Source organism: Urocampus carinirostris, chromosome 18, assembly GCF_059441175.1.
Source record: "Urocampus carinirostris isolate Australia breed hairy pipefish chromosome 18, RoL_Ucar_1.0, whole genome shotgun sequence".
NCBI lineage: Eukaryota > Metazoa > Chordata > Actinopteri > Syngnathiformes > Syngnathidae > Urocampus > Urocampus carinirostris.
This window is the reverse complement of record NC_142366.1, coordinates 25896690-25913492: the sequence shown is the minus strand read 5'-3', so window position 1 is coordinate 25913492 and position 16803 is coordinate 25896690. Positions and strand designations below refer to the sequence as shown.

General features: G+C 43.9%; 1 protein-coding gene across 1 annotated transcript in view; it reads left to right on the top strand.

The window, feature by feature from the left end:
- myom1b (myomesin 1b) overlaps nucleotides 1–16803 on the top strand; it is a 72447-nt gene that overhangs the window by 43260 nt on the left and 12384 nt on the right. Inside the window, 11 exon segments of the mRNA XM_088322870.1 lie at nucleotides 11–195; nucleotides 1845–1959; nucleotides 2024–2180; nucleotides 3241–3347; nucleotides 5851–5895; nucleotides 5987–6123; nucleotides 7884–8028; nucleotides 9897–9956; nucleotides 10032–10099; nucleotides 10170–10283; nucleotides 14574–14661. Coding sequence (XP_088178996.1) covers nucleotides 11–195; nucleotides 1845–1959; nucleotides 2024–2180; nucleotides 3241–3347; nucleotides 5851–5895; nucleotides 5987–6123; nucleotides 7884–8028; nucleotides 9897–9956; nucleotides 10032–10099; nucleotides 10170–10283; nucleotides 14574–14661 — 1221 coding nt within the window.

Genomic DNA, 16803 nt, shown 5'->3' with positions numbered 1-16803 from the left:
GGCACCGCAGGACCCCCTCATGATCTCCAGCTCCGAGAGGTGCGAGGCGACTCTATGGTGCTGTTGTGGAAACCACCGGTGTACGAGGGCCGAGATCCCGTCAACGGTTTCTATGTGGACGTGAAGGAGTCCGAAGCACCGGAGGAAGCCTGGAGAGGGCTCAACACCACAGCCACACCAGACACCTTCTTCAAGGTGAGTTACCGTCGGATAGACAGTGGCTGTATGAAATATTAAGGCCCCGCTTCAGTTCACTTTCCGTATAATCGTAGTCAATGTTGGGTCAATGGAGTTTTATTGTAGAAACAGCCCGAGCAATTTGCCCCACAATATGTAACACAATACTTAAAAAACAAGGTACGATGGAGTCTTGGCGTAGGAGGGAGAGTTTGTCTGTCGAACTTCGTCAACAGAAATCTCAAAGTCTCGAAGTCTCGAAGTCTCGTTCTTCTTCAGAGACAATTGGCTATTTATATCCTAATACAACATCAGTATTACTTTTGCCCGTCCCCCTTGCACGTGTACATGCACGCCACCAGACAGGACGTTTTGTAATATTTATGTAACTTCCAAGAACTGTTTTGGGTCGGCTCCACATTTCCAGAAACTGTTGTTGTTGGGGTCGGTTCGACCTGGCATGTTCCCTGCCAAGAAAACTTGGTAGGACGAACGCCATTCTTTCGTCTGCCCAAGGCGATCATTAATAATATTCGCTGACATTTGCACTCGGGATAAACAAACTGGAATTTCCCCTTTTTGTATCCTAATGCGTTCCTTGTGCAAGCCGACTCCACAACAGTTTCCTTTCATCTTTGAGGAACAGTGACAAGTATATGCAATACGGTCCTTTACCGAAGCCACCCACAACGATAACAACGCAAAAGACGACCTGTCATGGATGTATCGTCAGAGGTTTTCCTGAACCTCAGCCTGGTTCTTCCATCTTAGATGCTAGTTCGACTAGAGATAAGAACAAGGCGACAGCAAACTCTCTTCTAACTGTTTACTGGATGCCAGAAGAATACAGTACACAGCTGTGGATCCTTCTTCAGCATGACACGAAAAAGTCTGACTTATCAAAGACAGGGACTAGTCTTATACTGACTTGGTCGCCAACCCACGCAGGAGAGATGACGCGACCTCAAAGAGACTTTGTGAGACTCAGCAGTCTTAGTTGCTTCAAACTGGATAATGTGCATAAGAGTGCTTTGATAGGAAGACGCCAAGCAAGGTTACGGTACAGCGACCTAACTGCATAGCTCAAGTCTTCTATTTAATATTTGAAGAGTCCACATCCAACAGTTGCAATCTGGCACTATTCGCTACAGTATGGTTGTCCTGGGACTCTAGTCAAGAAAATATAGGGCTTACACCACATTCATCTGTCTTTGGGCAGAAGTAGCTCAGGAGGTACAGCGCTTGTTTTGGGACTGAAAAGTTGCAGGTTTTATTCCCGGCTCCTCAAAGTTAAATATCAAAATGTCATCACTTTAATTTACAAATCAAGTCCTCAGTTTTTGCATCTCAACTGACAAGCATTGGAAATGATCTATCCAACCGCTACACCTGTTTTTCCGTATCAATGTAAGGTTTCCTTTAATAATGGAGGAACAATGACAAGTCAATGCAATTTGGTCTGTTATTGTGGCAACCACCGACAAAAACACAAAAAGATGCAAAAGTTGCAATCTGGCATTATTCTCCACAGTATTGTTAACTTAGTGCTGTCCTCCCCAAAAATTTGGGCTCACATTTTACGCGACACAGCCCTCCTTCGTGTTTTCCTTCAGAACAGTAGTAAATATGTGCTCGTCTTTGTAATCGCCATCCTTTCCGTCCTGTAGGTGAAGAATCTGAAGGAGGGAAAGTCTTACGAATTTCGCATTCGAGCTCAGAATCAGGCCGGAGTAGGAAAATCCTCCGAAGTCTCAGAACCGGTCCGAGCTGTGACCAAACCAGGTGATAACCTAGGTGATGATTGATGGCGGCGCGACTTTCATAACCTTCTGGCGTCCTTCGGCAGGCACCAAGGAGATCACGGTGGATGTGGACGACGACGGCCTCATCTCTCTTAATTTCGAATGCGCCAACATGAGCCCGGACTCCAAATTCGTGTGGTCCAAGAACTACGAGGACATGGACGGTTCTTCGCGTTTCAACCTGGAGACCAAAGGGAACAAGTGAGATAGATAGATAGATAGATAGATACTTTATTCGTCCCCGTAGGGAAATTCACACTTCCAGCAGTATCCTTGTGTTGATTATTACAGATTAACAGGATGGCCTTGGGGTGCTGTGTTTATAGTTTAGCAACAGCGGAGTGGATGACGTCACACCCTAGGCCAAAAGTTCAACGTCCCTGCAGCAGATGAAAATCTTTGTGCCCAGGGTTACACCACCTCGTGTTCACGTAGATAGCGAGTCCACTTCCTCTCCGCTTCCCGCAGGCTTTTGTGTCTCTGTCCCTAACTGCGTCGACGCTGGGTAGCTCCACGTTAGCGCCCGGGATGCTAGACGTGAGCCACGTTTCCGTAAAAACCAGCAAGCTGCACTCCCTGTACACTTTGATGTTTTTCACCAGCACAGCCAGTTCGTCAGTTTTATTTGGTAGAGAGTTTACATTTCCCATGATTACGGACGGTACCAAAGGCTTATATCGCTGCTAGCCACTTAGCCTTAGCTCAGGCTCTGCATCCACGATAGGGCTCCCTCATCACACTGGCACGAGAACTCTTCAGGGCAAGGAGTTGATTCCTCGAATAAACGCATTTTTGTGCGTTAAAACCCATGTCCATAGGATATAAAGTAATCCAAAGTGTCGTTGTCAAACGGGACGAAAAACACATGTCGACCAGCAGAGATGGCCGCGTTCCTGAGAAACAATATATACAGTTACCAGTTACTGTAAAATAAGGTATGGGCAGTTCGCGCAGCTTACAGGGAACATGGACGCTTAACCTTCTGAAGCTTTAATGGCGGATTGAGGGTTATACTATTACATGGTGTGCGAAGGAAGAACAATTTGCCATCAAAGGATGTTGCCATCCATGAACTGCTTTCAGTACATAGCAGAATAACGCACCATGTTGTAGTGACAGTAGAGTCACAAAATATTATCCTGAACAGTTCTCGAGAAAAGTAGTTTCAATCGCGCCTTCCTTTTTAAACGACACTGTTGACCGGTGGACACACCCTTAAATAGCTTATCACACAAATTATTCCTGTCATTTTTCTGTTCAGGTCTAAACTCACATTCACCTCACCAGGAGAGGAAGACATCGGTATTTATTCGTGTATGGTCACCCACACCGATGGAGAGTCGTCCAGCTACAGCATCTCACCGGAAGGTAGGAATATCGTCATTTTCGGAGCAGACCTTATTGCCTCGAAATATAGAAACAAGATATAAAGAGATCTTGGCGGGAGAGGGAGAGCCGTTTATTTATCTTCGTCAGAGTTCAAAACAGAGTTCTCATTCGTCTAAGAGACAATCAGCTTTTTATATCCTCAGACGACATCTCATGTTACTTAGCACGTCCCCTCGCGATGACGCACTTGTTTTTCCCTCAATGTGCATGCTTTTCGGGAATTGACAATGTTTTTTCAGAATGTTTTCGTCCTCTTTCGATTTTCCAAGAAACTCGTTGGGGTCGGCCTGTTATCCAAATTCCTGGCTTAACCGCATGTTCCATGCCAAGCAGAATGTTATTACTTGGCAGCCCAAGGCGATTGATAATAACATTTACTGACATTTACTGACATTTACACTCAGGAGAAACAAGCCTGGAATTTCCCGTTTAAAACTAATGTGTTCTCCTTATGTCAAGCTTAAATCCAATACACCACAACATGATCCACCTATTTTCGATTATCCTCATAAGGGTGACAAGTTTTGGCAGTAAGCAGGGCACGATGGGAATTATTTACCAGTAGTGATTGGCAAAAAGACCCGCGACTTGGAAGTCGGTATCGGGTAAAGGTGGGTGTGAAAATTGAAGCCTTGTTTCAAAGTGTGCGCTGGGGACATAGTGACTGAGAGACTGGGAGACGGACAGAGAGAGAGAGCTTCACAAATACATTTGAATTTGATAGAGAGAGACAAACACAGAGAGACTGAAACAGAACCACAGAAAGACAGAGAAAGACACACACAGAGAGACAGAAACAGAAACACAGAAAGACAGACTGTCACGGACTAGAAACAGAGACAGGACCGAGTAGCGTTCGTTTACTCAGTTTCATTGTTAAAGAGGGAGAGCAGGGCTTGCTTCAACGATCCGATGATTGACGGACACGGGTATCAGGTGGCTGGAACGCAGAAGTGGCACTTGTGTCGAGTGAGGATAATCATAGACTGCAGGGATACTGGTCATTAGCCAGGACGGGAGAACAAGGGCGGTATAAAGTTCAGAAACGAGGTCGGCAACAGGTATCAGGCAGCAAGCGGGGCAAAACAGGTCGGATGTCGGGATGGCAGAACAGGGCATAAACGGGTCCAGAAACAGGTCGGCAACAGGTATCAGGTAGGAGAAAACGGCAGGAAAATGTCAAAAGGTTTGAGCTTGCCTAGCTGGGAGCATCGGTTCGCAACGATCTGACGGCTTCCTCTTGAAAGCCGGGAGTTTAAAAGGAGTCTCTGAACCAATCAGCTCTCGGGGCTGTTGGGCAGTCACAGGTGCCTTTAATCGGCAATCATGACACAGACACAGAGACAGACAGAAAGAGAGAGATACAGACAGACAGAGACAGAGAGACAGAGAGGAACGGGGAAAGAGAGGCACAGAAAGAAATAGATGGACACAGACGGAGCGAGATGAAGAGAGGGACTGACAAGTTATTCATTTATATTCAGAGAGGAAATAGAATAAGTCTCTCTACTCTCATTTCCATAATCAAAACTTAACAAACAGTGGATTGTGAAATTCTAGTCGTGCATCGATGCCTTCCCTCGGTTGAGAAAAGGTTATTAACAATTAATATTGATTCTTGAAGACTTTATTGCCACGTTTCATTAAACACATCTGCAATACTAAACTATTGCAACAGGGTTCAGTAAAGAGCCGATACGAGTGAAACACCGAGACAGTGTCTTGTTGGTCCATGAGTCTTGACTCTGACTATTAGTACTTGCCAGCCACTCTGAGGTTGTGGGATCTAAATCGACCTTAGATGTGGGAGAGCTATTTAAAAGTTGGCTAACGCTAAAAGATACACCAGACATTGGACTTTACAACTGCCAGTTGGAGAGGGGGAGGGGCCAGGAGAGGAGGTATTTACCCGCATTCGTCTCTCTGGCCGCGCTCCTTCACTCTGGCGCCCTCCCCCCCTACACTGTATTTTATTTAAGTCACAACGGGTAAGACAAAGACAAAGAAAGAAAAGAAACGACCTTTTGGGCGGTACCAATTTTGAAACGGAGAAACGTGATACCATCTGGTTAGAAATACACACCCCTGAGGAAATTATGTTAGTTTTGCCGGAGATCAAAGAGATCAAAGCCAGGAGAGAAAGCTTACCACGTGTTGTGAGTCATCATTCTATTCATATTTAGTTTCTATTGTCTTTTATTAGCATATTTGGTATTGGAGTAATCCAAAAGTAACTGAAAGTAATCAAGTTAAAGTAACCCTACCCAACCCTGGTTCTTGAGTACAGTAGTACTGCACCATGTAGTATGGACCATAGATTAACAAAAGTATTAAAAACACGTTACCGTACTCGTTCGAGAAAAGTAACTGCGTTCCTGGAACACCGTCCTTTGTAACACTTTGGTTCCAACACAGGTTAGCATAATCTGAGTTAATGAGCTGAACAAACTAAAAGATGTTTTATTCATGTTTTACATAACAGAGTTAAAGCGGTTGCTGGAGATCAGCCACGATCACAAGTTCCCCAGTGAGTATGCCCACTTCACTGCAAGGTAGAAGTCACTGAAGTGATTTTTCTTTCCTCTTACTTTTACCGACTTTGTCTTCCTAATCACCAGCTATTCCTCTCAAGTCTGATCTGGCTGTGGAGATGCTGGAGAAAGGCCGAGTTCGCTTCTGGCTCCAGGCCGAAAATATATCAGCCAACACCAAAGTGGACTATGTTTTTAACGACAACGTGGTGGCCCAGGGAGAGGTTGGTAGGCGAGCTTCTCTTTCTAGTGCTCTCGTCTGGTCGGCAACCTCTTCTGTACCATGAACCTGCCCTGTTGGTGTGATACAAGGCTGCATTCTCTCTCCAACTTTACATCTACCCGGAGAAGACCATGACGAAAGCCGTGGACCAACATACAAGTACAGTCAGCATTAGGGAATATAATGTCCCTCCATTTAGCTTATGATATTGGGTAAAGTAAGCTTAAATGTATTTGCTTAAAAGTGTGTATTTCTAATCAGTTGTATGGCCCTTTTTGGCGTCTCCGAGTTTCCCTGTCTTTGTTTAAAAGTGTTGGTACTGTCCCAGGGGGGGATGGTATTTTCTTTTTGTCTCAAACATTCCACTCTTGTGACTGCAATAAAACAAAGCGCAGGGGGGAGGTTTTTCAGAAGGGGTTATGCTGGAGAGCTGAAAGCGGATAAATTCCTGGCTCCATCTGACTTTCTTCTTCTCCAACTGCAGTTGTAAAGAAAACTCAACAAGTCTCATGCCTGGTGTATTTTCTAGCGTTCCACACATAAGTGGTCCTTTTTAGACCCCATATATTGCCGCACTGGCAAGAGAAAAACAGGAACTCTGAGATCAGGTCAATCCCTTGGACGAAGAGTCAACCTGGTATGGGATAGAAAGCAGCACAGAAAAACAAATTTAAAGACCAACAACCCCAAGGTATCACCAACCAACCACCAAAAGCTTCAACCTGTAATATATTGGAGTTGTCATACCAGAAGAAGGGTCAGAACCAGAAATCATGGCCAAGATGGCTCAAACCACAGCTGCACTTGCCACACTTCAACCCATCTGGAAGGACAAGAACATAACAGTGAAATCAAAGATCAGGCTCACGCAAGTGCTGGTTACTCCCATTTTCCTCTAAGATTGGGAAACATGGACTCTCAAAGCAAAGCGGGAAAGGTAACTCCAGGCCATGGAGATGCGATGCTACAAGAAACTTCTAGGCATCATCTACTTAGCCCATGTGACAAACCAAACAGTGGGCAACGCCATCAGAGAGAGCACATTGGACCTGTCAGGAACATTTCCTAAACTACAATCTGACTTCAAGACACTTCACGTATCTTGTCCAAACCCTTACAGTTGGAGCACGGAGAAGTTATTGAGCCGAGTCTAGTCCACATATCAATTTATTTAGCCGAATCACAGAGTTGAATAAATCAGGTCTCTGTCTGTGCCAATTCCAATCGTGTGCAGGAGACAGAGTGACGAGAGTCCGGGGGCTCCTCTGTTATAATTCATGCCGGTGGAATGTTTACGCCCCATGACCAAGCCTCTGGCTGATTGGTCCACGCCGTGTTGATGCAATTATCCCAATCGTCCTTCGAAGCATTGGGAGAAGGGTGATGGGTCTTGCCCCCAGTAAGTCATTGTTATCTATACAAACAGGACCCGAAGACACATTCCAAAGCACCGGCGTTTTTACGACAGCCTTCTCTCAGAGTTTGCCCTCACACGCTGAAGTCAGATTTTAGAGCAAGTATATTTGACTTTATTTGAGATAAAACAGTGTATAAAATAGTAAATAACTTCAGACCCTACAAAGAACTTTTGTCAACTTGGTGCAGACAAAAACAGCTGTATTTTCATGTCTGAATATCATTAAGACTGGTCAAGATAGTTCTCAAGGGCACAGTCCAAGGGGGCAGAAGGAAAGGATGATATATGGTTGCCGACCACTCCTTTTTGTCTCTCGTCCCTCACGTCTCCTCAATATTTTTCAGAAATACAAGATGAACCTTGACAAGAACACCGGATTGATTGAGATGATCATGGAATCGCTGACGCCGGACGACGAAGGCACCTTTACATTCCAAATGCAGGACGGGAAAGCCACCAAGGAGTCATCTTTGGTGCTAATAGGAGACGGTAGGAGAACCCATGGTGCAAACATGCCACAGCTATACCCGAAAAATAAAATTTAATTCATGGGAAAGTAACATATCGTGTCCATGGTAAACCGGGGTCTCAAACTCGATTAATAGATCCGACAGCGCTTGTTCGGAACGAGAGGCAAACAAAAGCCCCGCCCCTTTTTGTATCACACACAATGCACAGCATGCTAGCGGCTTGACCAACTCAACTGTAAAAATATATAAAAGTACAAGAGTATAAAAAAATCTAAGCGTAAAAAAGGCACATTTAAACCACAATTTCCCTTATTAGGTAAACAACTCCAAGGAGAGCGGAAGACATTTTTATTCAAATAGCCGTTAGCATGACTCGTTAGCATGTAGCTGCCAGTATGATTCGTTAGAATCTACCTGTTAACATTTAGCCATTAGGATGACTTGAATGACTTGAACTTGAACAACTCGAAGGAGAGCGGAAGACATCTTTATTCAAATAGCAGTTAGCATCTTCTCGTTAGCATGTAGCCGTTAGCATGTAGCTGCCAGTATGACTCGTTAGAATCTACCTGTTAAGATGTAGCCATTAGGATGACTTGAATGACTTGAACTTGAACAACTCGAAGGAGAGCGGAAAACATCTTTATTTAAATAGCCGTTAGCATCTACTTGTTAGCATTTAGCCGTTAGCATGACTCGTTCGCATGTAGCCGCTAGTATGATTCGTTAGAATCTACCTGTTAAGATGTAGCCATTAGCAGACATGGGGACTTGAGACTTAGTGACTTGGACTCGAGTCGACTCGAGTCGCTGTTTTTATGACTTGTGACTTGACTTGGACTTGGCAATCTAAGACTCGGGACTTGACTTGTGACATGACTTGCCCAAGAAAAAAATACTTGGGACTTACTTGGGACTTGAAGGTGAAGACTTGAGACTTACTTGAGACTTGCACATGTGTGACTTGGTCCCATGTCTGGCCATTAGGATGACTTGAATGACTTGAACTTGAACAACTCGAAGGAGAGCGGAAGACATCTTTATTCGAATAGCAATTAGCATCTTCTCGTTAGCATGTAGCCGTTAGCATGACTCGTTAGCATGTAGCTGCTAGTATGACTCATTAGAATCTACTTGTTAACATGTAGCCATTAGGATGACTTGAATGACTTGAACTTGAACAACTCGAAGGAGAGCGGAAGACATCTTTATTCAAATAGCAGTTAGCATCTTCTCGTTAGCATGTAGCCGTTAGCATGACTCGTTAGCATCTAGCTGCTAGTATGATTCGTTAGAATCTACCTGTTAACATGTAGCTGTTAGAATAACGTGTGAGCATACAGCTTTTAGCGTGACTCATTAGCATGTAGCCGTTAACGTGACTCGTTAGCATCTACTCCTTGGCATTTATCCGCTCACATTACTCGTTTGTAGCTGCTAGTATGACTTGGTAGCTTGTAGTCTCTCTTTTTCTCTTCCTTTGTTGCTTTTTGTCTCTTTCGCCCTCTGTGTCTTTTTGACTTCTTTTGCTTGAACTCCCTGTTTTCCTTTTCTTTTTTTCTCTTTCTCTCTTCCTACCCTTCGCGGTTTCTTTTCTCTTTTCTCTCCTTCCATCTTTCTACTTCTCTTTCGATTTCTTTCTTCCTCTCCCTTTCTTTCCCCCCTCTCTCACGACTTTTTTTGTTTTGTTTCTCACGCTCTCTCCCTCTCTTTTTCTTTCTTTGTCCCGCCCTCTCTCCTTTTTCACTCCCTCTTTCTCTTATTTCTTTCTCTCTCTTTTTCTTTCTCTTCAATCTACTCGTTCGGCCCCCGACAGAATGTTCTATCGTGTGGCCCCCGAGTTAAAACGACACCCCTGCTTTAAGTTGAGGGCTTTTGTGCTTCCAGTGTTCAAAGATCTCCAGAAAGAATCCGAGTTCCAGAGAAAAGAGTGGTCCAGAAAGCAAGGTATCTGGACTTTTTTCTTATTTTCTTTTCATTTTCCTCTTGAGACAATTGTAATTTCCAATTTGTATATCCCAGGTCCTCATTTCATCGAATATCTGGGCTACGAGGTGACTCCGGAATGTTGTGTAGTACTCAAGTGCAAGGTAACACGTAGTAGCATTTATCGGAAAACCGGCCCCGGTATTTGGATCTGACCCTGGTCTTGTTTTCTAGGTTGGGAACATCAAGAAGGAGACGTCGGGGTTGTGGTACAAGGACGGGAAGGAAATCAAGACGGAGAATCAGTTGTCCTTCACGGAAGGCGTCCTCAAATTGGAAATTGCGCAGGTAAGAAGCTGTTTTTTTTTATAGTGACGCAAAAACAAGGTATGAGTAATAGATTACTTTCATCAAATTACAGCCAAATAGTATATGGGGTCTGTGTTTTAAGGACTTCATTTGTTATTTAGTTTCAAAGTATTACGGTAGGGTGTCACAAACCGGGACAGGAAAAGGGAGGTAGAACCCACTCGCGTAACGTTACTCACGGTTGATTGGGGAGAAGAGGAATGAGCGCACACTCGATCCGGGGATCGTTGGTCGCGGGAGTGGATTGATCGGAACGAGGAAGTGGTAAAATCAAACAGATCTTAAAGCATTAACTGATTTTGTAAATAGATTACACATTTTTACCAACCAGAATGAGTATCATGGGTTACGAATGGTCATTTACTGTCACGACCAGAACGGAATCAGGACCCAAATGCGTAGCGTTAACCACAAGTTTATTGATAGAAAGCGGAAGGGCGCCCGCGATCCGGTGCTTGCTGGACGCAGGAAGCAAGCCGCTACCAGAATCGGATCGTGATCCGAATACGGAAGTGGATTTTCTGGAGCGGGATATCGTGGTGTCAAAAACGGGAAAAACAGGTCTATTGCTGGGACAGGAGAGAAAAATGTGGTCGGGGTCAGAAGCGAGTCGTAAGCTGGGAAAGGAAAGTAGACATGGTCAAGGACAAAAAAAGGTCGTAAGCCGGGACGGGAGAGCAAACGTGGTCGGGGTCAAAAACAGGTCGTAGCTGGAAACAAACGGGGAGATCAGGAACTAACAGGTGGAAAAAACGGGTGCAAAAAGCAGGACTGACGGGAGTCAGAGTCAAAGTGCTTGCCTTGTAGAAACAGATGTTTGCTGACAGACTGACAACTGGACTGGGCTTAAAAAGGACAGGGAACCAATCAAATAGCCAGCAGCCAAATGAGTGGGCACAGGTGACATCAATCAGTCATCATGACACTGAATCTTTATTCTATTTAATCCGTTTTAGTTAAACCAAATACTGTAAATATATTTCCCAAATATTTAGACATTTTGCATTTTCTTGCTCGTTTGTTTTTGAGAAGCCCGTACAGTAGATGTTTGAGCGCTTCTGATCTAATACCTTTTCGTGCGTCATCTAGGGGTTAGGTTCTAGCGTTATCACCACTGTGATTCAGGTTTGATTCCCGTTGCATACAAAGCGATTTAGGTCTGTGACTGCGATTTAGGTCTGTGACTTTCTTCAACTGATCAATCATTGCTCTAATATATGCCCAAAGTGTCACGACCCGCACAAAGGGTGAACCCAATCGCGTAACGTTTCTCACAAGTTTATTGCAAGCAGCTACCAGAATCGGACCGTGATTCGAATGCGGAAGTGGATCTTCTGGAGCTGGATATCGTGATTGTGGTGTCGAAAACGGGATAAAACAGGTCGATTGCCGGGACAGGAGAGCAAAAACGTGGTCGGGATCAAAAACGGATCGTGAGCCGGGACGGGAGAGCAAACGTGGTCGGGGTCGAAAAACAGGTCGTAGCCGGTGACAAACAGGGAGATCAGGAACGGACAGGTAGAAAAAACGGGTTCAAAAAGCAGGACCGACAGGAGTCAAAGTGCTTGCCTTGTAAAAACAGAGGTTAGCTGACGGACTGACAACCGGCCTGGGTTTAAAAAGGACAGGGAACCAATCGGGAAGCCAAATAAGAGGGCACAGGTGAAACTAATCAGTAATCATGACATTTACGTGTTGTATGAATGTACGAGTCTATAAAAAGTCATTTTTCTTTCCTTTTTAACGCCTCATGCTCACTCATCTTCATCAAAATCATTTCCCATTTTTAATAAAACTGCTTTCATATTATTTTCCCATTGCAGCCCGGGCCACCCTCGGATTCTGCAGACATCCGCATCGCCAAAACGCTAAATGTTGGGATCACTTGATCCGTTTTTTGTGTTTCTCTTGTGCTTTTCATTCCGTATGCTCGCTAGCTCGCTTATATCTTGTACGGATTGGATCATAATGCATAAACCATGAAATCGATTCTATAACCAAACTAAAATATGTAAATAAAACAAAATGAAATGTTTTGGAGGAAAACAAACTATAAACTTACTGACGGTGCCTAGCGAAAGCATTGACCCCCTTGACACATTTCAGGCTTCAAACTTTAAAGCTGAAGATATCAACATGTGAGAAGTGGAACCAAAAAAAAATCGACATTTTATATTCTATTTACAAAATGTATGTGTTTTTTTTTCCCCCTTCTTTCTTTTTCTCCAGTTTCCTTTTTTGAATTTTATTACCCTCTAATTTCCTTAGTCCTGTTTTCCTTTTTTGCGTCTTTTTCCTATTTCTTCTTCCCTATTTTTAAATTCCTTGTCAGGACCAGAACGGAAACAGGACCCAATTGCGTTGCGTTTTTCACAAGTTTTATTAAAGGAAAGAGGAAGGGCTGCGTCCACCATCCGGAGTTCGCTGGACGCGGGAAGCAAGTCGCTCTCGTACTCTGATTGTGATCCGAACACGGAAATGGATCTTCCGTAGCGAGCGATGGCGGTGTGAGGGACGGAAAACTGGTCGGTAGCCGGGACTGGGAGAGCAAGACGTGATCGGCAACGAGTCGTAAGCCAGAACGGGAGAGCAGACGTAGTCGGGAACAAAAGGGGTCGTAAGCCGGGACAGGAGAGCAGACGTGATCGGGATCAAAATAGGTTGTAGTCGGAGACAAACAGGAGCAAAAACGGGACAGGCGGGAGTCAGGGTCGCAAAAGGCTTGCCTTGTATACACGGAGGTTCGCAGACGGACTGACAACAGGGGATTGACAAGACTGGGTTTAAATAGTGACAGGGAGCCAATCAGAACCCGCGGAGGTTGGCGCCAAATAAGCAGGCACAGCTGAGTCACATCAGTAATCATGACATTCCTTATTTTAAAAAAGTATTTTCCCCTTCTTGTCGTTCTTTGAGTAAGGATGGAAGAAAAATGGTTCGTTTTGCTCACTTCCAGCCTCCGTCGTTTATAGTCTTCTTCAGACTCATTTTTAGTTGCACTACACCTGACAGCGACATCTAGTGGACACATACAAATCAAATATTGAATATGCTATAAAAATGTATAAAAGTATAAGAGTATAAAAAATATAAGCGTATAAAAGGCCCATTTAAACCACAACTTCCCTTATAACGTAATGTTGTACTCGAAGGAGACCGGAAAAGGTCTTTATTCAAATAGCCGTTAGCATCTACTTGTTAGCATGTAGCCATTAGCATGACCTGTTAGCATGTAGCTGCTAGTATGACTCGTTAGAATCTACCTGTTCACATGTAGCCGTTAGAATGACTTGAATGACTTGAACTTGAACAACTTGAAGGAGAGCGGAAAACATCTTTATTTAAATAGCCGTTAGCATCTACTTGTTAGCATGTAGCTGTTAGCATGACTCGTTAGCATGTAGCCGCTAGTATGACTCGTTAGAATCTACCTGTTCACATGTAGCCGTTAGAATGACTTGAATGACTTGAACTTGAACAACTCGAAGGAGAGCGGAAAACATCTTTATTTAAATAGCAGTTAGCATCTACTTGTTAGCATGTAGCCGTTAGCATGACTCGTTAGCATGTAGCCGTTAGTATGACTCGTTAGAATCTACCTGTTAACATGTAGCCGTTAGAATGACTTGAATGACTTGAACTTGAACAACTCGAAGGAGAGCGGAAAACATCTTTATTTAAATAGCCGTTAGCATCTACTTGTTAGCATTTAGCCGTTAGCATGACTCGTTCGCATGTAGCCGCTAGTATGACTCGTTAGAATCTACCTGTTAACATGTAGCCTTTAGAATGACTTGAATGACTTGAACTTGAACAACTTGAAGGAGAGCGGAAAACATCTTTATTTAGACTTGTTAGCACGTAGCCGTTAGCATGACTCGTTAGCATGTAGCTGCTAGTATGACTCGTTAGAATCTACCTGTTAACATGTAGCCGTTAGAATGACTTGAATGACTTGAACTCGAAAAATTTGAAGGAGAGCGGAAAACATCTTTATTTAAATAGCCGTTAGCATCTACTTGTTAGCATGTAGCCGTTAGCATGACTCGTTAGCATGTAGCCGCAAGTATGACTCTTAAAAACCTCCAAACGTTGCATTTTGGGTCTTATTTCTTTTCAGTAATCCATGTTTGATTGCTAGCTTGTTTGGCTTTCCATTGGCAACAAACATTTTACTCGATACTCGTCGTAACGTTTCTGTTTTATGCTTTGGATGAGGTTGACCATTTTCGATCGCGTTTTACCCACAATGCCGCTTTTTTTCCACAGATTTCCAAGAAGGACGCCGGCGTCTACGAGATGGTCCTGAAAGACGATCGCGGAAAAGACAGCAGCACATTAAATCTCACTGACCAATGTACGCAATTTATTGCTGTTTTTTACACAGATTCACATAATTTAACAATAGATAGATAGAGAGAGATAGAGATAGTTATATTTTTATATCCTCACACAACATCTCATGTTACTTAGCACGTCCCCCTCGTGATGATGCACGTGTTTATCTCAAAGGGCACGCTACCAGACACAATGTCTTTCCCCTGAATGTTTTCATCCTCTCAAGTCTGATCTGGCTGTGGAGATGCTGGAGAAAGGCCGAGTTAGCCAACTTTTACACAATTTCCAAAAAACTCGTTGGGGTCGGCCTGACATCCAAATTCCTGGCTTGACCGCATGTTCCATGCCAAGAAGAATGTTATTACTTGGCAGCCCAAGGCGATTAATAATAACATTCTCTGACATTTACACTCGGGAGAAACAAGCCTGGAATTTCCCGTTTTATAAACTAATGTGTTCTCCTTATGTCAAGCTCGACTCCAATAAACCACAACACTGGCTCTTCTCAATGCGGAGGAGCAGCGGCTCTATTCTGAGTTCCTCCCGAATGACTGAGCTTCTCACCTTATCTCTAAGGGAGAGCCCAGCTACTCTGTAACGTCTCAAACATAGCCTAATGTTGCGGAGCAAGAGTACACTTTCTTCACAAATCTACTCAAGTAAAAGTATATTATTTCAAAATACCCTCAAAAGAACAAAATGTCCCAAACTCTACTCAAGTAAATGTAATAGAGTATATGTAACTTGTGAAGGATTTTATACATTTGACTATAAGGGATTTTGTACGATCAAATACAAATTACATTTATCGAGTGCAATGAAGATTTTCACTGAGTGAGCTTCAGGTCACGCCGTTCCAAATGCGAATGTTTTGTTTAGTTCTGTCGCTAACAGGACTCTGACGCAGAAGGCCAGACGCACAAGGACAAACATCGCGACGCTCTTCTCCGAGAGGGTGGGGCCACGTGGGGGCTTTTCTCTGGCTCGCCCATGGGAGGAGCCGGCACACCAGCTCGCGGAAAAAACGTGGGAAGAGGAAGAACTTTGAGAAGATTGAGGGAGAATCGAGCGCAGGCTTGACGGAGACTCGAGCGACACTAATTCAGCTAATTCGGCTAATTCGATGGAGTTCACTTAGTTAAATACAGTGGGACCTCGCTACTTCGCGGTTCCACGTTCGCAGGTTCAGAGCTTCGCGGGTCTAAAAAAATAGTAATAATAAAATAAAATAATAAAACTACTACTACTTCGCGGATTTTCACTTTTCGCGGGTGGTTTTGGTCCCCATGAACCCGGTCTAAAAAAAAAAATAATAACATTTGAAAAATAATAACAATAAAAATATTATAATAATATTTTTTTTAAGCATTTTTGAAGGGGCGTCGCTACTTTGCGGATTTTCACTTTTCGCGGGTGGTTTTGGTCCCCATTAACCGCGATAACCGAGGGATTACTGTACTTTAAGAAAATAAATCTGCCCCCGTGTGAAAATGTCGGCTATTCTCTTTTTCCCAAAAAGAAACGAGCGCGCATTGTTAGGTGGTGTTTTGTTAATGGAGTCAGATAACTAATCCGAACAATTTGGCAAACTCGAACAATTTGGCAAAAGATACATTTTTTAATATTTATTTCCTAACAATCCAAACAATTGATCAAAGCGGCGCCGCCACCGAGCGGCTGCCTTTTCCAGCAGCTCCCCTGTTATCTCTCACTTTTTGTGATTTATTGTTTTATTGTCTGCTTCTATCTTTGGTGTTTTTCTTCCCGTTTGACAACTACACTTTGGATGACTTTCTATCCTATGGACATGGGTTTTAACGCACAAAGATGCGTTTATTCGAGGAATCAACTCCTTGCCCTGAAGAGTTCTCGTGCCAGTGTGATGAGGGGGCCCTATCGTGGATGCAGAGCCTGAGCTAAGGCTAAGTGGCTAGCAGCGATATAAGCCTTTGGTACCGTCCGTAATCATGGGAAATGTAAACTCTCTACCAAATAAAACTGACGAACTGGCTGTGCTGGTGAAAAACATCAAAGCGTACAGGGAGTGCAGTTTGCAAGGAAACGTGGCTCACGTCTAGCATCCCGGACGCTAACGTGGAGCTACCCAGCTTCGACGCAGTTAGGGCAGACAGAGGCACAAAAGCCTGAGGGAAGTGGAGAG